General features: G+C 41.8%; 4 protein-coding genes and 1 long non-coding RNA gene across 6 annotated transcripts; 3 read left to right on the top strand and 2 right to left on the bottom strand.

Moving 5' to 3' along the window:
• The first annotated feature begins 1,838 nt into the window (after positions 1-1,838).
• LOC134185349 (fucolectin-5-like) lies at positions 1,839-2,768 on the top strand. Its single transcript, XM_062653129.1, has 2 exons — positions 1,839-1,929; positions 2,359-2,768. Exons 1-2 carry the CDS (start codon positions 1,839-1,841, stop codon positions 2,766-2,768), a joined length of 501 nt encoding a protein of 166 aa, XP_062509113.1.
• Positions 2,722-11,720, top strand: LOC134185570 (receptor-type tyrosine-protein phosphatase S-like). Its single transcript, XM_062653383.1, has 29 exons — positions 2,722-2,763; positions 2,826-3,119; positions 3,181-3,327; positions 4,261-4,581; positions 4,637-4,891; positions 4,952-5,266; positions 5,334-5,654; positions 6,722-7,006; positions 7,065-7,171; positions 7,264-7,556; positions 7,612-7,903; positions 7,964-7,994; positions 8,066-8,192; positions 8,252-8,670; positions 8,733-8,869; positions 8,936-9,020; positions 9,077-9,159; positions 9,220-9,354; positions 9,414-9,539; positions 9,597-9,745; positions 9,807-9,942; positions 10,263-10,412; positions 10,474-10,573; positions 10,631-10,737; positions 10,807-10,941; positions 11,008-11,127; positions 11,196-11,347; positions 11,407-11,542; positions 11,615-11,720. Exons 2-29 carry the CDS (start codon positions 2,855-2,857, stop codon positions 11,687-11,689), a joined length of 5,004 nt encoding a protein of 1,667 aa, XP_062509367.1. The 5' UTR covers positions 2,722-2,763; positions 2,826-2,854; the 3' UTR covers positions 11,690-11,720.
• Positions 11,721-12,120: 400 nt separating this feature from the next.
• On the bottom strand, positions 12,121-12,856 carry LOC134186214 (uncharacterized). Its single transcript, XM_062654132.1, has one exon. It carries the CDS (start codon positions 12,607-12,609, stop codon positions 12,184-12,186), a length of 426 nt encoding a protein of 141 aa, XP_062510116.1. The 5' UTR covers positions 12,610-12,856; the 3' UTR covers positions 12,121-12,183.
• Positions 12,857-21,471: 8,615 nt separating this feature from the next.
• LOC134186019 (uncharacterized) lies at positions 21,472-24,016 on the top strand. 2 transcript variants are annotated; one of them, XR_009970891.1, is made up of 4 exons: positions 21,472-21,604; positions 21,680-21,753; positions 23,610-23,730; positions 23,798-24,016. It is a non-coding gene; the product is annotated as an uncharacterized LOC134186019 (long non-coding RNA). The 2 variants fall into 2 exon arrangements; XR_009970892.1 differs by having other exon boundaries at positions 23,784-24,016.
• LOC134186066 (uncharacterized) lies at positions 22,001-22,858 on the bottom strand. The gene has a single exon (XM_062653974.1). It carries the CDS (start codon positions 22,712-22,714, stop codon positions 22,037-22,039), a length of 678 nt encoding a protein of 225 aa, XP_062509958.1. The 5' UTR covers positions 22,715-22,858; the 3' UTR covers positions 22,001-22,036.
• Positions 24,017-25,496: the final 1,480 nt, after the last annotated feature.

Raw genomic sequence — 25,496 nt, 5'->3', positions numbered from 1 at the left:
CACACTCAATGAAAACTTTCATCGATGCCATGTGAATGAATAGAATATCCCGGATACGGCCAGTTGCTCTGACTGACCTTCAATTGGTTGAAAATGAGCACGTGCTGTCATTGGATGCTGGGTCACTTCTGGATAGGACGCTCAATTAGAACTTTTCTCTATTCCAGCGTTGTCTACAGGCGGACGCTAGGCGAGCATTGCAGACGCTGACATGTTCACAGTGTGATGCTGTCGCTCGCTCATCGTCAGCATTCAGGACGCTTGCAGGGCACTCGTGCTAGCGTCGTACTGTGAATCGGGCTTAACGTGCACCAGTGTAGCCAAGATTGAAACCGTGACAATGCGACCAAAGCAGTGATTCAACAAACTTGCGATCAGAGTCATTGTGTAGTGACACTGCAAAAACCTCAGGCTGAAGTGGAGTGTTTGGTTTATGCTTGTTTATTGGTGCCCTTGAGGGAACACGTGGCCTCTGGGTGATTGCCGTGGCAGGTGAAACATTCATGTCAGTATTTTCTCAGGCTTGGTGACACTTGGTTCTTGCATCAACCAGCGTTGAAGAGTCTCTGAAGATTTCGGGTTTGCCCGAAGGGGGTTGGAGATGTTACCAGAAGATGCATTTGTTCGCCTGGAGGGACAAAAGGACTGGTTGGTGTGTGTACAGTTTGTTGCTATGTGACCTGGTTGGCCACATGTATAGCAGGTGCTAGAGGTTGTTGCGCGACCTGTGAAGCACTGAGCCTACATGTGGTGGTTGATCATGTCTCATCTTGCACGGCAAAATAACGAAAGGCTCTATCATATTTCAGCCAGGTTGAGGTTTGGTATTCCGAACTAGCTTTAGCAACTATAGACTGGCAGCCGATTAAGTTTGCAACCTTGAGCCGGATCCGCAAGTAGGACTGTAGCCGCGTACGCAGATCAAGCCTGAAGCCACGAACTGATGTCGCGGACATGTCTGCACTTTGAACCGGAGACCAAGACTTTTGTTGCTATGTGGACACCACCCTTGTTATTCGTTACTTCAGTAAGTATGGGGTCAAAGTCAACGTATTCAACTGCTAATATCTTCCTCTTTGTCCTCCTAGATAGCATCCAGGGTGCCGGTTGATCGCTAGATCCGGTTGCCGTCCATGCGTGGCCGAGAGATGTGTAAGGGCTAGAACAACATGCGTTTGATCTTGTGCAGGAACGGGGACTGGTCGATCTAGACCGTCGTTTTTGTGGTGATCGGGACCTTGATGATGAGCGAGAGCTGCGGCTGCTGTCATGCCGATTCCCGTGACTGCAAATCTGCATCTGTGTACGGTCCTCACCTGTGGTGTGGTGGGAAGAGCCTGACCTGGATCTCGAACCAGTGGGGCGGAGCTGGGGAAGAGGAGGCAATTACCTCCAATTTGACATTAGAAAGTGCTTCCCGACAGGAAATGCTTACTGAAAGCTCACCCTACTTCATGTACTCTGATGTCCTTTCATGCCCCTCTCCAACTTGCAACTTGCTCCACCACCCTTGTGAATGACTGAGAATAGGACGAATAGCTTCAGACATGGCAGATACTGAAGCTTGTACTGCTGACTGGATCACCGTCTCTAGCGATGTGCTGTCGATCTGCATGGCCATGGTAGGCGTTTCCGTCGCCACCGCTGTGGATAAAGCTGCTGCCGGGTCTGTAGCTGTTGTAGTAGCTCCGTCAGTAGGAAAAAAACAGCGGACAGTTGCTTGATCCATTCCAGCCTGGAACCAGTGGAGACAAGATGATGTTGCTCTAGGAGCAAGCGAATTGATACGTCCAAAAGTGAAGCAATTTCTTCTGGAGACCGAGGAAGAGTGAAGGGCGATGCTCTGCGAGTTGAACGACTACTGCGCTTACTCATATCAAGAAAGCTACCAGCTGTACAATGCTAACCGAACAATGCTACGGCCTCACAGTCATTTGTATTAATACATAGTTCAACAGCTACATTAACATTACAGACCTTTTGCTAACCTCTGTAAGCTTCTACTCCTGATGTTAACCTACATTGTAATTTTACTATGTAAACTAACCATTAATTTTATTATTGAGTAATGATTACGGCATCATCTACTAAGATGGTTGTAAAGTTGTTGAATGAATAATATTGTATTAGCTGTCTTGTGTTGTGTTTCCAGTGGATTGCAGTTGGGGTAGTTGGAGTTCATGTAGTGTTGAATGTGGAAATGGCACCAGAACTCGGCAGATTAGTCAATATGCTACAGTGAGTGGTCAGAAGTGTACAGGACCATTGACTGAGATCTGCAAAGTCACATCTTGTATGATTACTGTTATGGTGGTAGTTACACTTTGTTGCTTTGTGTGCAATGTTTATGTGATGTAGGTATGGCAACCAATCTAGCTGTCAGTTTAGGAGCAACAGTGATTATGAATTCAGTCTTCATGGCCAGTACTGGTGACTTAGTTGCTGAATTAGCAATAGATGGCAATTCAAACATAGATTTTGCGTCATGTGCTGCTTCAGCTCTATCTACTAATCCTTGGCTTCGTGTTGACTTGAAGAAGGAATACTTTGTTTCAACTGTTCAAGCTGTTCTTTATCCTGGTAAACATGAAAGTGTCTATGTTGTTGTTGGTAATGATTTAGCAAACAATGGGAATGACAATCACAATTGTGGAAAGGCTCCAGATGCCACTTGCAATTCACCAGTTTGGGGAAGATACATTAATTTACAGAGAAAAGTGAAAAATCATTTTATTCAAGTATGTGAGGTGACTTTCAACTATGGTTAGATGATGTTGTGGTGTAGGTAGGTGTTGAATGAAAAGTAAAATGTCTTGTTGTTGTAGAGTTGGAGATTGCTATTCTAGACAATAATATGCATATTGAAGGAACAAGTGTGGCAGTTGATGAGAATCAAGATTACTCTAATGATTGTGGTGTCAGTCCTGATGTGACCAACTTTAATGCTCTCTTACAATGGAAACACAACACAACTAATGATGTACCAAGTGTGTATGAGAATGGTGTGCAGCGGCTCTACATTAAGTCAGCTAGTGTCTCTTCCAATGGTTTGTATACATGCCAATATACTGCAACTGATGGCTCTATAGTGTCAAAGTCGTTCACACTGAACGTCAATGGTATAAAGACAGGAACATAGTTGTTTTTAGTGTTGTATAGTAATTGTTTTGTTGTCTCTAGTAAACTGTGAATGGAGCTTATGGTCAGATTGTACTTCATCATGTAGTTTTGGAACTCACACTCGTACACAAGCACGTCTTAAGCAACACAATGGAATGGACTGTGATGGATTGCCAACTGAGAAGTGTGACAGCAAACAACCACCATGTAAGGACAGTGGGATTTGTGTGCTTGGTGTGTTATGAACGTAAAGATGTAGGTTTGTTAATTACAGCAACGAATCCTCAATATTGCAAAGCTAGTCATGGTATCTTGTCTTTAATCAGATACGTTTTCTCATTGTAAGACGTTTGCTGCAACAAGCGTGCTTATATTTACTCTGAACACACACACACACACACACACACACACACACACACACACACACACACACACACACACACACACACACACACACACACACACACACACACACACACACACACACACACACACACACACACACACGACACTACGGCTTTATAATGTATCCAGAAACTCTTAGTATAGAGAAGCAGAGCTAGAGCACAAAGGAAGATGTGGCTGCTACATACAGAATATCTCAATCAATGTTTGGTACAATTAGATCAGCTTGTTTGTCGCCAGAGGCAGTTAGATGGAAGAATCATATAAGCTTGTTTAGCTTTGCATTTCTTGTTTGTAAACAAAGAGTCCTAGATGCTTTCGCATAATATGAGGCTTCAATATAGCAAAATGAGCTTTAGGATCTCTTGGAGTTTGTGATATCAAGGTTCTACCATCATGCATTTACTTAACTAGCATCAAGCTGCACAAGGAGAAATATGTATAAAACCATAATTTCGATAGAATGTGTTGATTTCTCATCATAAAATGGGGTAATATGGTTTTTAGGTTGTAACACTGTGTTGCAATGGCCAGATATACATATAGGTTGTACAATGGCCCAATATAGTACACACTGGCTTAGAAACTACATGCTATTGGGATGGTTTCTTACATGATGGCATTTACATGAATGATCCATGCCATCATTATCTAGTATTAATAGAGTTGGACATGTTGTGTAATACTAATGTCTGTTACTGTTTTTATTTAATTAAGTTTATGATATGATTGCAGGTGCACCAACAGCTGGGCAGTCCATAGAAGTTTTATTTGATGAGTCTTCTGTGCAAGAGTTGAGTTGCACAGCTTCACAGTTTTCTGGTCTGAGTGGTGACATTACATTTGGATGGTACAGAGAAGAGAATGGAATTAATTCAACTATTGTATTAGACTCCCGTGTGACAAATTCATCAAATAATGATGGTGTGGGCAGATTTATTGGAAAATTGAAATTTGCATCTGTGAACCGTTCAGATAGAGGATTAATCAAGTGCAGGGCTTTCAACAAGTATGGTGCTAGTGATATGTCTTCAGCTACATCAGTTAATGTCAAATGTGAGTTGCTTTGGTAACATTTCATGGTGCATTGTTAAGAGTGATGTGTTGGTAGATGCTCCTGAATTTGTTGAAATTAGACCATCTAATCCAGTGGGTGTGAAAGAACGAAGTATCACTTTAACTTGTTCTGCTGGTGGTAATCCCTCTCCAGATTATAAATGGAGAGGAGGCAAGAGTGCAACAGGATCTACTCTGGAATTAACATCACTTGAATTTAAGGATGAAGGGACATACACATGTGTTGCTAATAACATTATTGAAGCTGGTGCAGAGTCCAGGAGTGCGTCAGTATGGTTGACAATTGAAGGTTTTTTCATGCTTATTTGTTGATTTTTATGTTTGGTTAACTATATGTGGTGTGTTGTAGGTCCTCCACAGAGATGTGTTGTGTTGTCAGTCAAAAGCTATAATTATTCTGAAGTGAATGTCACAGTCAACTGTCCCGAAAATGGAAATTCAAGTGTAACTAAATATCGCATAGAATATCAGTTGGATAGTGGCACCAACAACATTCAGTGGGAACAAAGAGAATTCAGTGCTACTGATCCTCAACCGCTTGTTGTTGTTGGTCTCAGTCCATTTACAAAGTACAGATTTAGAGCAACAGCAAGAAACATGCATGGCTATGAACCTGGAAGTTTGGCAGCTGTTAATGTGGTGCCTGTGACTACTGCTGAAGGCTGTAAGGTTTTTCTAAATTTAAGGGTTTAATAATGTATTGTGATTGTGTTATTTGCTGTATTTATTAGATCCCGGTTCTCCCAATTTAGTGAGTTTATCAGGAAATGCTTCTGCTCGCTGGTTTGTTGTGTCTTGGTCACCTCCCAGTACACCTAATGGTATTCCTCGCTATTACTTTGTTTACTACAAACCAATTGGTGTTCGTCAATTGAGAGATGTGGATGGGTACAAGAGACTGAATGTAACGACCACGTTGGCCAATTTGACAATGCTCACTCCATTTACACAATACAGTGTTGAGGTGGCAGTAGTGAACGTTCGGTCTCATGATGGTAAGGTGTTGGAAGGACAAAGAAGTACTGCCATTGTTGCCAACACATCAGAAGATGGTAAGTTTGTATCATGATTTGGCTTGGTATACATTTACTTTGAAGATTTGTCTTATTCAAGTTAGTGTTTGCAGGCAGAAGTATGTTACAGTAATGGCAAGTATGTTCTTTGTTTTATCTATTGCTAGTGATTTAGCAAAGCTGTCATATATGCTTTCATTGTAATAAAGATTAGCAAATATATTTAGTTGATTACCTGGTAATGCATGTTAGTTGTAGTTATTTGTAGCACCACATTATGTAGCTTTTTAGCAGCATATATGGACCAACTATTGTGCTAGGGACATAATGTAAAGCAGTTTGAGGACAATGGATGCTTTTATGTGTGAAACCTTCATTGAAGAGTAGTGTTGCATAATTGTAGCTTGGGTGGGCATATAGTTACTATGTAGGGATGGTTGTGAAAGATTTGTATAAACAGCAATAGTGTACAGTACATGTTTGACGAATGAACTTGCACTACACAACAGCAGACAACCTGTAAGAGCTTTTTGTCTTACCATATGGTGTTGCCATGCAATTGATGAAAGGAGAAAATCTCATTCATCAAAGATTGGTTGGCTACTTGTTGAGCCTAAGTACCTTTGGTAGTCAATATGTATTTGTGTACTCCAGCCTATTCTAGAACGTTAGAGCTGTATTTTTGCTTTGAAAAGACTGAAACCCTGACCTGAGAGCAGAGAAAGCTTATGGCAGATTACAGGTTTATTGGCTTTCATATTTTATAAAAGGGAACTAGAAGAGACTTGATTGATGTACATGACTTGGTTGCACAGTCTCCAAGCAGCTCACTAAGCAGTTGCCAACTTCTTAGTTTGTTTTTGTCTAATATTGTATTGTTTTATCAAATAAATGATGCTCTGGTAATTGCTGTAGTTGTAAATGGGCCTGCTAAACTGGAGCAACTAAATTCAAGATACAGCTGAAATGTACATTTGGTTTTGACTCTTTAAATACTGACATTGCTGGATGTAATCATGATGATGATGAGTGTCTGTCTGTCTGTTGTATATTGCTGCACTGTTAACTGACTGCACTCAGACTATGTATCTGTTGTTGTTTTGTAGCTCCTACAACTGCACCACGTTCCCTGAAATATTCTTCCAATCCACCACATACAGTCACTGTAACGTGGAGTGAACCTGAAACACCAAATGGAGTTATTAGATATTACATTGTTGAATACATGCTGTCAGATGGGACTGGAAACAAAACACGTTCTAATTTTGTGAAAGAGCGTATGCAAGAGATTGGTGGTCTAATACCGTCAACAAATTATACTGTCGCAGTTCAAGCTTTCACAGTTGGTGTTGGACCAGCAGCATCCATTACTGTTATGGCAGCTACTATAAGTAATTTTACTTTAAATATTTAATATACTTTTATTATTACTGGAGTTTATTGATTTAGCACCAACGCCACCTCAGAATTTGAGAAATTCAAGTGTAACATCAAGCTCAATTACTCTACAATGGGAGAGGCCTATTAGCTTTAATGGTGCTTTTCAGTACTACACTGTAAGCAAAGTTGTATGTGGATGACTAGATGCACGAATGCATGTGCATACATGCTCATGATTGCAAATGATTGTTTAAACTTTACTGTTCAGGTTTACAACAGTATTGGTGATGCTTTGTACAGCAAGAGTCCCGACATTGAGAGTCATGAAAACCTATACGCCTTGAAGGACCTCAAACCGTATACCGAGTACAAAATATATGTGACAGTAACGAATAACGCAAAGTCCAATCCAGAAAGTTCCCCTAGTAACACGATTACAGTGCGCACACTGGCAGCTTCTCCTCACACACCAGACAAACCTTTAGCTAGTGATGTTGCATCGTCAGCGTCAACTGTAGTATTTGTACCTCCTACTGTGAATGATGACAATGGTCCAATAGAGTATGTTTTGACTTTTCATTGTTTTGTGAATGTTTTAATGTGACATTGTTTTTAGATATGTTGATTTTGTTGTTTATGAGGGTACCACTGGATCTAATGCTCCTTCTGTATCTGTTGTACCACGTACTATTGGACCGTATGAACAACAGGGCACAGACAACACATGGTATGTAACAGCTCGATACAGTTACGAGATTTACAAACAGAACATAGAAGGGAAGCAGTTTATCGTTGGAAGTGATTCAACGTCTGGTGAAAAGAATGAGTACAAAAATGTTCCACTTAAGTCTGATTCGACTTACTTTATATATATTCGTGTGGTTGCAATGTTGGATAATGGAAGTGGGGTATGATGATATGTGGATTACTACATACCTTTGAGAAACCTTATATATTATGATTTCTAGATGAAAGAAACAGCAATTGGTGAACCACTAAGTAAGATGATGAGTATTACTTGGTTTACCGATTGTTTCATTACAGTAATATTGATCATTTTTGACATGAAGGAGTTTTGACAAAGGCAGAAGAGTTACCGTCAAAGGAAGGATCAAGTTCAGTGGCTCCAATTGCAGGTTCTGCAGCTGGTGGCATCATTTTTCTTCTATTGGTTATTCTTGTTGTTGTTGTTTTGAGGTTGTTTACTTTCAGGCATGTGATAAACCATGTAGTTTAACTGTAACTGTGTTATTTAGGAGACGTCGTTCAGAAAAACTGACTGACGGTGTTTACATAAACCAACAAGTTGCTTTTTCGTCAGTCAAGCAAGTAGAGAGTGAATATGACGAAATTCCTCTCGCTCCTGTGATTTCTGGTGAAAGTGTATCAGTGACATCATATGAAGGCACAACTGCTGTTCTTCCTTGTGATGCTGCTGGAGAACCAAAACCAATTATCAAGTGGTTCCGCAATGGAAAGGAAATATCTGAGAAAGATGAGCACTTTGTTATTCTGGGAGATAAGTCTTTGCAGATTGCTAATGTCATGGCATCAGACAGTGGCAAGTATCGATGCACAGCGACAAACAGTTCAGGCGTTGATGAACAGGTTGTAGAGTTGATTGTACGGTCAGCCACTGAAGCAGAAAAGAAACCGAATGTTTGGACATCTGGAGGTGACTGATGTGGTTGTTTGATGTACACAGATTGGTCTAAAGTTGTGTAATTTACCCTGTAGATACTCCATCTATAATGCCAAAAGTAAAGAGTCACCAATCACGAACCGGCCTTCATTCTATCAACCTTGAGAAATTTCCAGACTATGTGGCATCTATGCATCAAGATCACAATGCTGGGATATCCATTGAATTTAAGGTGTTGTTACTATTTTAGCATCACTTTAACTCACTTTTGTCAATAATATATGTGATCTATGATTAGGCACTTGGAGAATTACAACATAATTTTTCAGCTGAAGTAGCCTTGGCAAACCTTTCACTAAATCGTTACAAGAATATTCTGACTTGTGTGTAACTTGTGACGGCAATTGCTTTCAATACTTCTACATTTCAATGTGTATAGATGATCATTCTCGGGTTGTGCTGCCAGTTTTGTCAGGAATGACAAACTCTAATGGCAATTACATTGCTGCTGCTTTTGTTGATGTTGGTTTATGTGATGCATACCAGAGAACAACTACACAGTTAACTGTTGTGTTAATATAGGGCTATCGTACTCCCAAGAAGTACATTGCATCTCAAGGACCACAGGAACATACTGTTGCTGATAATTGGCGAATGATTTGGGCAGAAAATGTCCCTACAATTGTGATGCTTACTCATTTGATCGAAAAGAATAAGGTTTGTGAGTTGGTTAGTATGGTGCTCACAATTGTAAAATTATTTGGTTATACTTTTAGATCAAATGTCATCAGTACTGGCCGAAGAATGTTGTTGATTCAGTGGACTACAATGGTCTCATTGTCACTTTCTTGGAGAAAGATTCCTTTGCTGATTATGAAATTCGTAAATTCAGTCTTACCTTGGTAAGATTCTTATAATGTGGGAGTATGGTGCATGTACTGTATTTTGTGCTTCATCAGGGCGAAGAGATGAGAGTGGTAACACAATACCATTACACTGCATGGCCTGATCATGGTGTTCCCAAATTTGCCACACCGCTACTGAGTTTCATCAGAAGAATCAATCGTGAATATCCAAAGAATCGAGGGTCAATGGTTGTTCACTGCAGGTGCAGAACTATGTGTGAGTTTATAGAAACATATTGCTCTTAATGGAAAATGTATTTCTAGCGCTGGTGTTGGTCGAACTGGAACGTTTATTGTTATTGACACCATGCTTGAGAGAATTGAAGATGGGGAGCCCATTGATATCTACAGCTGTGTTGCATCTCTGAGGACGAAACGTCAAGATATGGTCCAGACTGAGGTTTGTATGCATGCACTAAGGAAGTTTGGAACTTGGCGATTGATGTCAGAGTTTTTTGTGATTTCTGTGAAGGATGTGATAGTAATGCAGGGAGTTGTACTAGTATGTTTATTGTACTGTAGATATGCATGTTTTATAGCTTTTGTCTGATGAATATTAAAGACTGATGGTGGCTGAGAATAGGGCTTATTAGTTGGGTGTTTTGCAATCTGATAACATTTGACATCAGTACAGTACTACCCATCCCAACAGATTGTCCAAAAGCCACAGTTCTCACAATATGTTGATGATGAGTGACAATGTCTTGTCGTTATCAACAGGCCCAATATGGTTTTATCCATGATGCTGTGCTTGAAGCATTGACCTGTGGCAATACCCAGATTCCTGTTCAAAATCTTCGTACTGCTGTTTCCAAACTGTCAAAGAAAGATGCAAAGTCAGGCAAGACAGGTTTTGAACGTCACTTTCAAGTAAGCAAAGTCTGTTACATAGAGACGGTGATTGTTTGCTGTGATATTGTATTGAAATTAGGTGTTACAAACAACAGGGTCACAAATGGACAAGCAGCTTTGTAAGGCAGGCTCACAGTCTGCTGTAACAGTGAAGAACAGATACCAGGACATACTACCTTGTTTGATCATTATTTTTCATTGTTGTTGTGTAGAAACTAATGTTGTTGTGGTTACAGTGGATGTGCAGCGAGTTATTCTTCGTCTAGAGGAAACAGAATCCCAAGACAGTGAGTATGTGAACACTCAAGCTGGAGCCGACTACATAAATGCCTGTTATTTGGATGTATGACTGTGCTATTCGTGCATTATGTTAACATGATTACAGTCCATACATTGACGTGTGGCTGTTTAGGGCTATCGTCATCGTGATGCATATATTACTACACAAGGGCCACTAGCTAAGACTACAGAAGACTTTTGGAAAATGGTGTGGGAACAAAATTGTGTATCAATTGTCATGCTGGCGTCTTTGCAAGAAAATGGAGAGGTTGCTACAACTGACTGCAATGATTGTCTGAAAGTATGGTGCAATTTGTTTGTGTAATTTTTGCAGGAGATGTGTCACCAGTATTGGCCAGCATCAGGCAGTGCTCAGTATGGTCAGTACACTGTTCAGTTGTCGAAAGAGACAAATTTGGGAGAGTATGTTATACGCAAATTTAATCTGAGCAAGGTCAACAGCTATTCGTCAAAGTACATTGGCACTGAACGATTGACATTATGTGTGTTGTGTACGGGCAGGGTTCACAGTCAAAGGTCATAACCCAGTTCCACTACACAGCATGGCCGGAGAACAGTAATCCCAAAACAATAGAGCAACTGTTTGACATGCAAGATCAATTGCAAAAGTGGCAGCAAGGGACTGGCAACAAAACTATAATCGTTCATTGCAAGTGAGTACCAGATACAATACAACTGATAGTATGTAGTAACTAGCATGACTTTTATATAGCAATGGTGTTGGTCGCAGTGGAACATTCTGTGGCATTCTGTCGCTTGTTGAGCTCTTGAAGGTAGAGGGCGTGGTTGATGTGTTTCTGAAAGTTAGATTGATGCGAATCCAACATCCAAAAATTGTGCAGACTTTGGTAAGACAATTAACCACCATGTTTGAGTCTACCATTCACATGTCACGAATTTACAAACGTTTGCCTCTATAGACACAGTATCGATTTATGTACGACGCCTTGCTGGTCTACCTTGACAACTTTGACACGTATGCCAACTTCAAGTAACTCTTCAGTTTTTGTAGGCAACGATTAGCCTTATTTTGCGCTAACCTAATTGTATTTTAGTCATGCTGCATGGTGTGCAGACGTTTATATGTTAGTAGGTTTTGCTTCTTAGGTCTAGTTGTTTTGTAGTTAAAGAATCATATGTCTATCTGTGGTACGTAGCCAGGACTATTAGTAGTAGCTAGAGTGCTGAACTGCCATTATTTTGTGAACTCTTTTTTAGTGTTTTTGAATTGTAGGCTGTTGAACAGCAACCTTCGATCTAGAACATGAGACAAATTAACTTGCATGCAGGGGTTGATGATATGAATGTGGGCAGCTTTCTAGATACATCTTGTGTGTAATTCTAGGAATGTATTCCCTTCCAGAAATATACCACACCTGATATGTTCTCGTAGAATGTAGAGATACACGAGACATTGGGAGTGACTTTCACATCAATTTTAGGTACTACGGCCTATAGTAATATATTTACTACAAATAATACTCATAAATTACTGACAAGCGAGACTAAGTATTTGAGATAACTTGACAGCCATTCGCTGTTGTGGCTGATGTGGCATTTGAGGATCTGCACTTGAAGCCATCATGTCAAATACATCATACACAATAATACCCACATTGGCTGCTGCAAATGTCTCTGTAACAATCTGATTGTACCACTTGATGCGATAAGAATTCAAACGAAATGAGTCAAACCCTCGTGGATTTCCTGTGCTAAATATAACTGGAACTGTCTTTCCCATCTTTCTCTGCCTTAGATGACGGACTGCGGTCACCATGTGCTCCATGCGTTGACGAAATATGTCTGGTGGTAAGAGTAGGAAATGCTGTATTGTGCTTATTAGGATTATCTCATTTCCATTTCCTGGAATAGCATCAATTGTATCTGCTACAAACGTAGCGCCGGTGAAGTTCATGCCAAGTTTGTTTGCAATGGAAGACAATGTAGTCGATATCTGATTTTTGCATTGTATTTCTTTACAAATGTTTTCAACAACAAATTTTCCGGAATGTACAAACTCAACTTTGGTTGCATCAGGCCAATCGATGAAAGAACGACTATGTGCAGTTGTCTAACTGTTGAGTCTCCTATTATGTATAGTTCTCTGTTTGTAAGACATTTCCACCACTTCTCTTTAGTATCACATTGGAAAGAACAGTCTCTATTGATTCATTGATTGCCAAGCCAATAACCTAGCTGTTGGTGTAACAAAAGGCTGTCGCCTGCAAGTTTCTTTGCATTTGATATCAAAATAGACTTTACTTTTGAAGTCACTACACCTGTCTGTCTATGTCCCCTGGCAGATTCTGCTCTGTTGTTGGACCTCATGGTATCGTGATAAATACACCATTGAATAGAGTCACAGGTTGTAGAATTTAGTGAATGTGGACCTTCACAGACTCCATCCAATCATATCTATATCGAAATTTTATATCACATGATGAGTTGAATCGCGGGAGTTGATCAGGTTTGCCATCCATGTAACACACTCTTAGTGCATTGCTCTCTGTTTTGCGAGCGGTGGCTTGTATCTTCAATAGACTATCTCGTGAATTTGGACTTACGTACTTTTATGTTAATGCCGTGATTGTTTCCAAAAGTGCAAGAGAAAATGTAATTAGCGTCATTAGCAGCTTTCACCATATCCACAAAATAACTGCTCAGCCACAACCTAACGTCTATAATCGCTTTTCCACTGCAAGGTGGAACAAATGTGATGAGATATGAGCCATTGGAAAAATCTGTGACTTCACCAGCAACAGAAGTAGGAACACTTCTTACCGTACCTCTCAATACTGCGTTAAACATATCTCCTCCTGTCCTCTTCTTGTTACCTTTTGTGTCACGAGCTGTTAGCAATACATAGAACGGTCTGCCTACAGTGATGACTCTTAGACAATGTTCCAGGAGGAAGTCGCTGCCGCGGTTTCGGATTCATGAGAAGTGGCCATGGGTTTACTCACTGTTTTGGTCTCACTAAATAGCGCTTCCGCTGTCCTTCTAGGAACTTTACCTTTCCCCCAACCTGGTTATGCACGTGACGTCGAGTGACTACTGTATGTTGATTAGTGGTTAGGACTAACACTACCAGGCTTCAGTTGCATTTGCATTCACTAGACTAGTTGGGGGAAAGATAAATTTGCTCCCTAATTCCAAATAGTAAAGCTGTCCCTAACGGTCAATAGAGTACTAAGAATCTCGAATAGCTAGACATATTTTGAGACCGGCGTCGCTCAAATCGAGGTAGGACGTACACATGTGTAATGAGTATAGCGTTAATAGAATAACTGTTAGCGCAACGTCCACTGCTAGAACGACAACACTACGCATGCCCATCACCCGCTATTACATCAGCACTATACACTACCCCTTCCTTGATGTTGTAGTCTACTACATAGTCACTTAAGTAATTTGGTGGTCTTGTAGTGCGTCTAGGTCTTATGTCCACGGAGTCTTCAGGCGATCTGTCCTGGGCTTGACGTACATTGCAAGGCGTGTGATGTTCGAATTAATTTGTCAAGTGGTGGTGAGAGACTAGTTTTCACTGGTGGAGTGTGTGTCGGTTCTGATGTCCCTTCCACATCTGCTGGTTGTTCCGTCTCCTTTCAGTAGGAACGGCATTGCTCCAAGGTCGTTTCGGTATGCAACGGGGTGGAACGGCTTGTAATATTGTTTGTGCCGGTGGATCTTCCTGATTGTTGTTGGGAGCGTCAGCCGGGCTTTTAACTGTCACTAAGATTTCTTCTGACGCTCGTTGATAGCATGGTTTTAGCCGGTTATAGTGTACTACTTTTCGACGACCTCCTCTCATTGGTTGAATCATGTAGCCAGTCTCCCCACGTCGAGTTATAATTTCGAAAGGACCAGTCCAAGGGCAAGTGAGTTTCGATTACGTCCCGTCGGAGGTGTAGAAAGATAAATTTTGTCTCCAGGGATGTGCCGATGACTGGGTCGTGAGTTGTAGTTACGCCTCTGCCCCTCCTGTGCTGCAACAAGATGAGCTTCCACTATTTCTCGAGCAAGTATACGGCGGTTCTGCAAACTGGTTATAAAAGACTGAGGATCTTAGGGCAGAGTTTGAGAAGTGTCAAAACAAGAGTCTGCAGGCAACTGTGCTTGTACACTAGCTCAAACGGAGAGTAACCAGTCGATGCCTGTTTTGCTGATCGGTACGCACCCGACAATGGAGACAATCACAGAGCCCAATCGTTTGGACCATTGCTGCAGTATTTAGTAAGCATGCTGATGAGTGTGCGATTCAGACGTTCGACTAAACCGTCACAATGAGGATGACCCGAAGTAGTGCGCACCTTAGCAATTCTCAAGCGGTCGCATAGCTCTTTGATTAGTGCACTCTCAAAGTTTGGGCCTTGACCGGAAAGCAGTATAGCAGGTACGCCGTGACGACTCACAACCTCTTCTACAAGCGCTCGGGCGACAGTTTCGGCCTTCTGATCTTTCAGAGGAACAGCTTCCGGCCAGTGAGTAAAATAGTCAGAAACCAGCAATACCAGTATTTGTTGCCGCATTGTGTCAACGGCAGTTCCAGAATATCCATGGCTATCATTTCAAATGGTCTGCCCACTGGGATAGACTGAAGGTTTGCTCGTTCGGGCGATTGGGCTTACAGTGGCGTTGGCATTTGTTACAAATTTATATATATTCGTCAACGTCTTTCGAGTAATTGTGCCAATAAAACCTTTCTCTCACCCGATCTGCTGTTTTGTCTATACCCAAGTGACCAACAAAGGAATCGTAATGAAGTTGTTGTAACACGTCGTGGACGACAGAAGTTGAAAGTATTGTAGTTGTAGTTGGCCCTTGTCGCGGTCCCGGGCTACAAAGTCTACAAAGTACGCCGTCCTGCATGTATCAATAGTTGGCTCCATATTTGTCGATATCGTCGCAACGCGCCAGAACGCCATGGTCCGCTTGGAGGTAGGCAAACGTTACTGGTCACTAACTTGTCGATTACCCGTTGCAGTACCAGATGTTGGCGCTGGAGGTTGGCTAGCTCCCCGTTCGTATAAATAACTAGGAGCAATGCTGATGTCTTGACATACAACAATATCAGGGTGACAAAGACTTGCAGGCTGCTTCGTATCCTCACAAGAACGGGGCCGTCGTGACAAGGCATCAGCATCCGTATGCTCCACCCCGCTCTTGTAGTGGACTTCGAAGTCGTATCGGCTCAGTTCATTCACCCAGCGTGCGAGACGGCCTTTTGGTTCTTTGAGAGATCGCAGAAACGTCAATGGCTGATGGTCCGTGATAACTAAAAATGAACGTCCATAGAGGTACGGCCGGAAATGAGCAATGCCCCAAACGATTGCCAGGGCTTCTTTTCTATGGCTGGATAATTGGTTTCTGCAGAGTTTAGTTGACGGCTAGCGTAAGCAAGATGGCGTTCAGCTCCCTTTTGGACTTGAGATAAATGGCACCAACTGCGAAATCGCTAGCGTCCGTTTTCAACCGAAAAGGTAACGCAAAGTTGGGATAGGCGAGAACTGGAGCTTGACAAAGAATATGTTTCAACTGGGCAAATGCCGTTCCTGCTTTTGGCGTCCACTGAAAGTCACCTTTTTCATGTTAGTTTGTTGAGTGGACTAGCAACATGAGCGAAATTGTCAATAAAACGTCGGTAATAACTGGCACTGCCGAGAAACGCCTTGACCTCTTCAACGGTCTTGGGTGTTGGCCAGTTGAGAACTTTTGCCAACTTTGCCGGTCAGTCGAAATACCACTCTTCGAAACCTGATGTCCAAGATAATTAACTTGCGTTTTCGCAGAATGGCATTTAATGGGAGAGAACTTCAAGCCAGCTTGTCTGAGACAGTCTAGAATCAGTTGGAGTCGAACAAGATGCTGCTCAAAGGTGCTAGAGAGCATGATGATATCATCTAAGTAAATCAGACACGCGTCCCAGGTTAGTCCTCGCAGCACTAGTTCCATGAGGCATTGGAATGTAGATGGCGCATTACATAAACCGAAAGGCATAACTTGCAACTCGTAGTGACTGGAATGTGTAGTGAACGCAGTTGTAGGCTGAGACTCGGCGTCTAATTCGACTTGCCAGTAACCACTGGCGAGGTCTAACGTCGAGAAAAACTGCGCACTGCCGAGAGCTGCCAATGTATCATCTACTCGTGGTATAGGGTATGCGTCTTTTACGGTGACATCGTTGAGACGGCGAAAGTCAATGCAAAACCGAAAACTTCCATCTTTTCTTAGGTATCAAAAGGACCGGTGACGACCATGGGCTAGAACTTGGTCTGATGATATCGTTTTCTAGAATGCTTCTGTACTTGGTGTTCAGCTTCCTGACGAAGACTAAATGGTTGTCGATACGGCCGTTGTCGCAGGGGATGGTGGTCGCCTGTGGCAATATGATGGCGGGTTACGTTGGTACGTCCAATGTCGAATAGTCCTGTAGAGAATAGGTCGGAATATCGTTCCAACAAATTTTGAAGGGCTGCCCGTTGGGCTGACGACAGCTCACTTTGTGACCAGTCGAGCTGACTCCAGTCGATAACCTTTCGCGTAGAACAAAATGCTGTCGTATTCGATACTGAGCAGTCCGTAGTTTGTGAAGGCTGTAGAGTTGTAACGCAACTGAGATCAGCGTCGACGCGGCCTAACGTCTTTCCACGATACAGCTTGGCGGTGCCGGCCACGTTCAAAATGCGGACAGGCATTTTACCCAAACGCCCATTAACTATGGCCGGAGCTGCAAGTAACCCTAACTTTTCTCCAAGTTTGTGGTCGGGCTCGAACAAGCAGTCGTTACTGTCGCATATTATCTCTTCGTGTTCTCCAATCAAGGCTCCTAGTACAATCACTTCTCGCCGGTCCGGCGTAAGGGTAATATCGTCTAGTAAGGCGACGCAGCAACTAGTGTTCGAGATGTACTTCTAGTCTGTCCTTGAATCGGTATCAAACGGCCTTGCCAATGTAAACAATGCTCACTAAACAGTACATCAATTGCATTCTGTGTCAAGAAGTCAACTCCTAGTATCACAACTAAAGACACGCTAGCAACAAAAAGCGGTGTTCTGTTTCTAAGCATCCAAGCTTCACGGGTAAACGGACCTCTCCCGTTACAGGCAAATGCTCACCATTAGTCATTTCCAGAGTTAAGAGACGATGAAGTCAACGACAGGGTTGCGGCGAAGGACTCAGGTAGAATAGAAACACCTGCTCCTCTATCCACTAAGCAGCGTACTTGCTGTCCGGCAATTTTAGCCTCTGCATACACCACGTGACTATCAGTTGACGTGTTTGTTCCTACTACTGCACTTGGCGGTTGTCTATGACAATCAACAAGTACATGGACACCTGCAATACTGTGGTCGTGATGTATTCCATTTGCTACGTTTGCTATTTGCTACAGCCTCAAAAGAAGGTCACTACGATTAGTAGCGACCAATTTCCCACACCTCAAGCACTCCACAGTCCTACGAAGTCTGCCGGCTAGCTCTTTGCCTTCGTTGCCTCGCTGCCCTCGTCCTCTGGTTGCGCGGTAGTCGCGAGGCTTGTCCCCGGAGACTTTCTACAAGGCGGCGGTCATTTCCTTCATCGTCGTGACTAGCTAATCGTGAAAACGAACTCCTGGAATTGCTGAGGACGACTTCACTGTCCGTTCCTCCGTACGACGTTTGGCTTCCTACCTATTGATTGCTTATAATTCGAGGGCGGCCTTGATTGCATCGTCCAACGACTTTGACTTTGCACGACGAACGCATATGCAGAAGTCATCCTCAGTCAAGCCATCAATGAATTGATCGCGCGACAGCAGATGTCTTTGTGCAAGCGCCATTTTTGGAAAAGCGCGGGAAGCCAATGTGCGAAGTGCCATGGCAAACTCGAGAAGCCGCTCGTCGTCTCTCTTGATTCTTGCCCTGAACTCCGTGCGGTAAAGCTCCGATTGGTCCAGAGGTTCAAAATGAGAGGCATCTACTGCAGCTCGCTACTTTGTCCTCTATGTCGTGCACGTACCCTGGCCAGTAGACTGAGTTCTTGGCTCGTTCTAACTAAGCTTTTCATTATCCCAAAATAGCCATCATGTATGCTTTCCAGTACTGATAGGCGTAGGGTAGTTGGTACCACTGCTTGACTGCCTTTGAATAGTATTCCATCTTTCTCGGTCAGGTCATGTCGGACTGTCCAATACGGTCGTACTGGGCCAGGTACCGCCTTGCGGTGTGAGGGCAAGCCTGCTGTTATGTATGTTCGTATGGCTTGTAAGCTTGGGTCTTGTAGTGTTGCTTCTCTGCACAGAGATTGTCCCACCAGAATGGGAATTGCCCGTTGCAAGACTGTCAAAATTTGGTCTTCTTTCTGTGAGAGCAGTGTGTCCCTCGTATACCACTGTTGTGGGCCCACTGCCTAAGGCATCTGCTAGTACCATGTCTCTGCCCAGGCGATACTCCAGGTTGTAATGGTAGCTGACACAACGTAACCTCATTCTCTGCATACGTGGTGAGACTTCATTGAGAGGCTTTTTGATATGCTTAGCAAAGGTTTATGGTCTGTCTCTGCGGTGATGGTCTAACCATGTACTTATTGGTGAAATCTCTCCAATCCGAACTGTACCGCTAGCAGTTCTTTTTCCACTTAAGCGTATCTTTGCTGTGTGCTGGTCAAAGTCCTTGAAGCATATTCCACTGGTTGGCCCTCTTGAGTTAACGCTGCACCCAATCCATATGAGGATTCATCGACAGTGATAGTGATTGGAAGTCTTGGGTCAAAGAGACGTAGAGTTGGAGCGTTAGAGGCTACGTTCTTCAAGCAGGTTACTGTCTCATCATGGATTGCATCTCACGTCCACAACACATTTTTTGTGTCAGTTGCCGTAGTGGCATGGCCTCCTTTGCTAGGTCAAGACAGAACTTGGCTAGATATGTAATCATTCCAAGTAGTCAGGATACATCGGCCTTTGACTCGGGCTGTGAGACATGTAGCATTGCTTTAATCTTTTCCGGGTCAGGCTGAATGCCTTCTGAGGTCAGAATGTGGCCCATGTATGGAAGTGTCTTCTCTCCATAGAGGCACTTGTCTCGATTGAGGTTTAGGTTCAGTTCACGGCACCTCTGTATTACTGCGTGCAGTGGCTCATCATGCTCCTCTCTGGTAGTGCCTGACACCAGTATGTCATCAACATATGTGTGGACACCCGGAATGTCTGAGGAGTATTCTGTGACAATCCGGTGGAAAACCTCTGGGGCGGAGCTAATCCCGAATGGAAGCCTGAGGTATCTGTATCGTCCAAACGGTATTGCAATGGTAGTAAGGTAGCTGCTCTTTTCCTCCAACGCCACTTGTAAAAAGCCCGAGTTGGCATCTAGTGTGCTGAAGTATTCAGAGTCTGATTATCTGCAAATATCTCTTCTGGTGTCTTGATTTGATTTTGGTTCTCGTTGAATGGCATTGTTTAGAGCACTCGGATCCATACAGATGCGTAGCTTATTTGTTCCTGGTTTGTTTACCAGTACAATGGGGCTGACCCATGCTGTAGCTTCTGTTACCCTTACAAGGATGCCTTTGTGTACCATTTCCTCCAGTTCTGCCTTCAGTCGTTGCCTGTACCTGAAGAGGACTCATCTAGCCGGTTGTATGGTTGGTTGAGCATTTTCTGCAGTCAGATGGTATGTTTACCTGGCAGTTGTCCGAGTCCTTGGAATACGCCAATAAATTGACTGATTGTTTTTGGTAGTTCTTGAGTTTGGTATAACTAACTGTGCTTGTTGAATGATACCCATTTTCCTTAGTGTGGGTAGATCCTTCTCAGACTGTAGTCTAGCTTCATGTAACTGTTGTTTTAGCAAACTTTGCTCGTCTTGTGTGTTTTTGATGATTTTTTGCACGTGTATCTGATGGTCTGTAAACTGCATTTCGTTTTGTCGAGCTAATTCACAAAGTTGTCTCTCCAGGTTCAGTCGCTGTTGCCTCTCACTTTCCAGCTCGTCCATTTGCTGCCGTATTTTCTCCAAGAGATCGACTACATTTATGTTTGTGCTAGGAAGGCCAGAAGAAGACGGTCTCTTAGAAGAGTCATGTGCTGTGTCGTCATTCACACGCTTCCTTTTCAGGCCGAAATATTTGTAGACACTGTTTCCTTGGTGCTTTGTCTTCTTTCTTTGTACTCTCCCCCAAAAACATCTCTGACCACCTTTCCGACGTCAGCTTCGAGTAGAGGAGGCTTCTGGTGTGATTGCAATAGTTTACTTACTTCTGCCTGCCTGGACGTCGTTTGTCAACGACCCTTCAGACTGCGTGCCGATCTCATAATGATTTTCAAACCTGCGTAAGTTGTACGTTTGAGATCTCAATGCCTAACGACGGATTCGATCAGTGCGTCTAGAATAATAATTACCACTCTTGAAGTAAAGCTGTAGTGACACCAACGGACTGCTCTTTGGTCTGCATGGTCAATTGCACCCTACACTGGGAATGATCACCGACTGAACGCTGTACACTAGAGTGGAGAGATCTCTAGGCTGCTTGACTGAACTAACAACTAGCATGCGTGGTCGTTAGCTACCTAGTAAAGAACGGAATGTTTTGACGCCCCGTTTCCTTGAAAACCTGTTGTTTTGCAGTAAAGAACGGAATGTTTTGACTCCCCGTTTCCTTGAAAACCTGTTGTTTTGAAGTAGACTAGACACTGTATGGCCTAGCAACAGGCACGGCATACGTTAGCCTCGAACTTCCAGACCAGCGAGACCTGACGCAAATTTTTTGGGGGGTCCACTTCACACACACATCCCGGATATATAGCCCGGATAAGTTTAACTTGCACGTGCACGGTAGACCATTCTCACGTGCACAAATGGCTAGTAGTTCGAAATGTGAGGTGCTATGCTGACAGATCGTGGGAATTGCGCTTTCTCTGCGAGCAGTTACCACACTCAGTAAGCAACAGTGGGTAGTGAAAGGAGAGCCCCAATATGGGAAATGTTGGTTGCTACAAACCGTTTTCTTTGCAGAAATCGACTTTCTCGAGAAACAATTGACTCCAGAAAAGCTTCACGTGATGCAGTTATTATACAAGATGGCAGAAGTTTGTACAGTTTACTAGTTAATTGGTATTAGTTAATTAACTAATTATTAATTTATTAGAATACAGTATTTAGTAACATTAAAGCACAATTTATGTATTTATGGTAGTATTTTTGAACCTTAAATGTGATTTAATAAATAGTAATTTATAATTTATAAGTGTACATATATATATATATATATATATATATATATATATATATATATATATATTTTTTTTTTTTTTTTTTTTTTTTTTTACTTTTACTTTTACATTTAAACAGAACTAACTACCAAATTCTACACTACGCTACGGTGGGTATATCCCAACTATCAATGTCCTGTACTTCAAGTTGAATTCTTCTGAACAACATCCTTGCATTGTATTTCCACAACTGTACCGAAAGTTGTTGCGTCAAATTCTGGAAAGCTTGATGGAATCGAATTCCGCTGACAGCTGAAGTTTTAGATGCAATAGCTTTTAACGTTTTAATGCTGAACGGAGACCAGAAACCCAATGTTTCCAATACCAAGGGGTAAAAAAGACCACCTGTTGCCAGAACGTTTGCTTCGTGACGTGTGTCCTTCTGTTCTTCACCTGCTTCAGCTGCTGCCCCAGCCCTTACTGCTGCTTTTGTCACGTACAATGGCTGCAATGAGTTTCTGACTGTTATGTCGAAATAAGCTGGTTTGCCCTCTAAAAAGTCAGGATGAAAAACATCACCTGGACGACTTTCGTCACTACCACTGCATCTCACTTCCTTTACCACGTCTTTATTCTCAACTAATAACGCCTGGAAAATGACTTCTGCCAATGCGTTGTGTCTTCTGGTGCGTTCTGGACCTGTACCACAGCTGATGAGGTGATCTCCAAAAGGATCGATGTGTTGACGACAAGTGCACAGGATCGAAGTTGGAGGAGAGGGAAACATCTTAATCCCTAACCAGAGCCGTATAGAAATGACAAACTCATGAGAAAGCATGGAAAGGCCGAGATTAGGGTTTGGTATTGCCCTCAACCACGCTCCCGCATGGGGTGTACTGATGGAATTTAAACGAGCTCTGTCTCTCAAGCTGGCATTGTTCAATAAACAATTGAATAAATCAGCATCGAGTTTTGATTGAATTTGTCGTTGAGTCGAGTTGTTGAAATCTAGAAGCAATATATATATATATATATATATATATATATATATATATATATATATGGATAATGTGTGTTAGATACCCACGTAGGTGGGTTTATGTAAAAATATATGTATTTCTAAATATATGTATATATATATACTAGTAACTATTGCAGAAGAACCCGTTTTTTAATTAATCATGTACTCTGCTGGTACTGCAATTAATTTGTTTTACATAAGAAATGTATGGCAAACAGGCAGGATTACAGGAAGCTGTTGATCTGCGCCATGGACAGTCTGTTGCAAAAGAACACAGTTTTTCATTAGCCTAAAATAGACGCAATCCATGATCCATTTTAACAATGAAATTAGAACACACACAATGAAGATGCTTATTTCTCTAGTGGGTGCACAGTTTGCTGAACATAAAACTGGAATAACTTGTTCTGAACACTCATTCTGAAAACTCTAACTGCAATCTGTTCCTCTCTATAGATCAAGGAATATGAACAATCCAGGACATTTGTTGTTGTGAATTCAGTTAATATGTAGTGGCGAGCTAATATTTAGTGGTGGAAGTTTTGATTGATGTCTACAGTCAATGTTATTAATTAAATTTATATAGTAAATGTCGATTGATTATTGCAGTTAATATTTATTGATTTAATACATTTCATATTTTCTTTGATTAATTAACACAGTCAATATTGTAAATAGAGTCAACGTAACTTCTTTATTCTGGTTGTTGCAGATTCTAGATGAGTAACCTGGATAACTTCCATTATTGCACCTGCCAGAAGACGAATTACATGTGTGGTTTAGGCATAAGTCACCTATGTTTCGATTAATTAACATTTCTGGATCTCGATAAGGTACTTGCATGCAATGTTTCAGTTGTATGTACTGCACTTGTAAGTCAAAGAAGGTTTGAATTTTTAGTTCATCTTTCGAGATTCTCCAGAGTTACACAGAAAGCGCCTTTTCTTCAGGGAGCTGCCGTGACCAATTTTCTGAAGAAATGAGTGCAACTAAGTTTGTATAGCTGCATTGCATTTTGACTCGTAGTGCTTTTAGCTATTGTACTTTGTACATTTGATAGATTATTTGCAGGATCTTTTGGGAGACCAGCCGTGCTGAAAGTGATTTCTGAATAGATTTGCATACATGATGGATGGTGGGTGTATCTATTTATATCTATAATGCTCACTTGAGCGATCTGCCATTCATTGTGTCCCTGGCTGTTAGATTGGGAGTCTTCTCAGATAGGGCTCCATATATGAGGGCTAGCTGTTACAGTAATTCTGGTTTCAAAACTTGATAAATACCAAAAGGCGGTGTTTCTTTACTATGATGAGATGGAGCAGTTGATGATGCGTATTCACAGTATCTTATACCATGCTCAAATTGACCACAAATAGAACTACGTATATACAAGCACAAAACATTATCATGTTACTTTGAGTCTTTCTTCGACATCTAGAGCGTACACTGTTATATCCAACTGGTAATGACTATAACTGGTTAAGATTGAGTTATGCGTATACAGCATTGTAAACTGGTAAACAAACGTCATAAATCTGGTAAGAAATGTCACAGCAGTCACTAGATTTTGCTAGAGAGTACTTTAACATGTCATTCCCCGATCCACCTTCCAATATTCTTCACACATCCTATACACACAATGCAAAATATCAAGCATCTCATTCTTCAGGTAAATTTTTAAATCTCTTTCTACACATTGTAGTGTTCTGTCTAAGTGACTAGATGATTTAGTTAGCATTTCATGTCCCATTTAATTATGAGATTGTACATTACATGAACTAGTTACTTGTAATCACATGTACCACACATCCTTGCTAAGTACCTATAGCTAAAGCATGCTTCTTTTAAAGTGTGCCTACACTATCTTGTTTAGACAGTGTAGATATTAACCAATATGCATGAGAATTTGCTCGTGTCCAGAATACTACAAATTATATTAGCTCACCACTAGTCATGTTAACTGAATTCACAACTACAAATGTCGATTAGTAATACTCTGCCAACTAGCTGCAGTAAAGTAATACAAATTCTTTGAGTTGAACAAGTTTGTTCCTTAATTTAATGTCCATACTCCTATCTAAGTGGTGTCCTCCCAAAGGTTATTCAAGAAGACAAGTGGTTCAACAAGGTCTGTCACATTCCTGACACTTTGAATCTTGAACTCTTGAACTTGAGCAAGATACAGCAATTTCAACAAATTCTGTCAGACAAGCCAGCCTCTGCTGTGGCATTTGGTGACGTGACTACAGTAGCTACCAAATGTCTAGACTGGCATGTGACAGATGGTTACCTGATACACTGCTTGAAGGTATGGCATCACTTCTCAATTGCTCATCACAAGATTGTCTTTGCCTTGTGCTATCCAAAGTTTGCTAATTCACGTTGAACACATCCATAGCATTAGCTCTGAACAACAGAAAGAAGATTAGACTTATATTCCTGATTGTCAACGTACAAATTGATGCCATAACTGGATCTTCTGTTGCATCAAATACATTGATCAGTGGGAATCATTGGACAGTGGTTGCTTTAGATTTGAATTCAAAGTTTCCTTCTATGGTGGCCCATTGAGATAGCCAGTTCCTACCAAATTGTT

The sequence above is a fragment of the Corticium candelabrum genome, chromosome 10, assembly GCF_963422355.1.
Source record: "Corticium candelabrum chromosome 10, ooCorCand1.1, whole genome shotgun sequence".
Classification (NCBI taxonomy): Eukaryota; Metazoa; Porifera; class Homoscleromorpha; order Homosclerophorida; family Plakinidae; genus Corticium; species Corticium candelabrum.
Note: the sequence above shows the minus strand (reverse complement) of the source record. Positions and strands in the feature narration are given on the sequence as shown.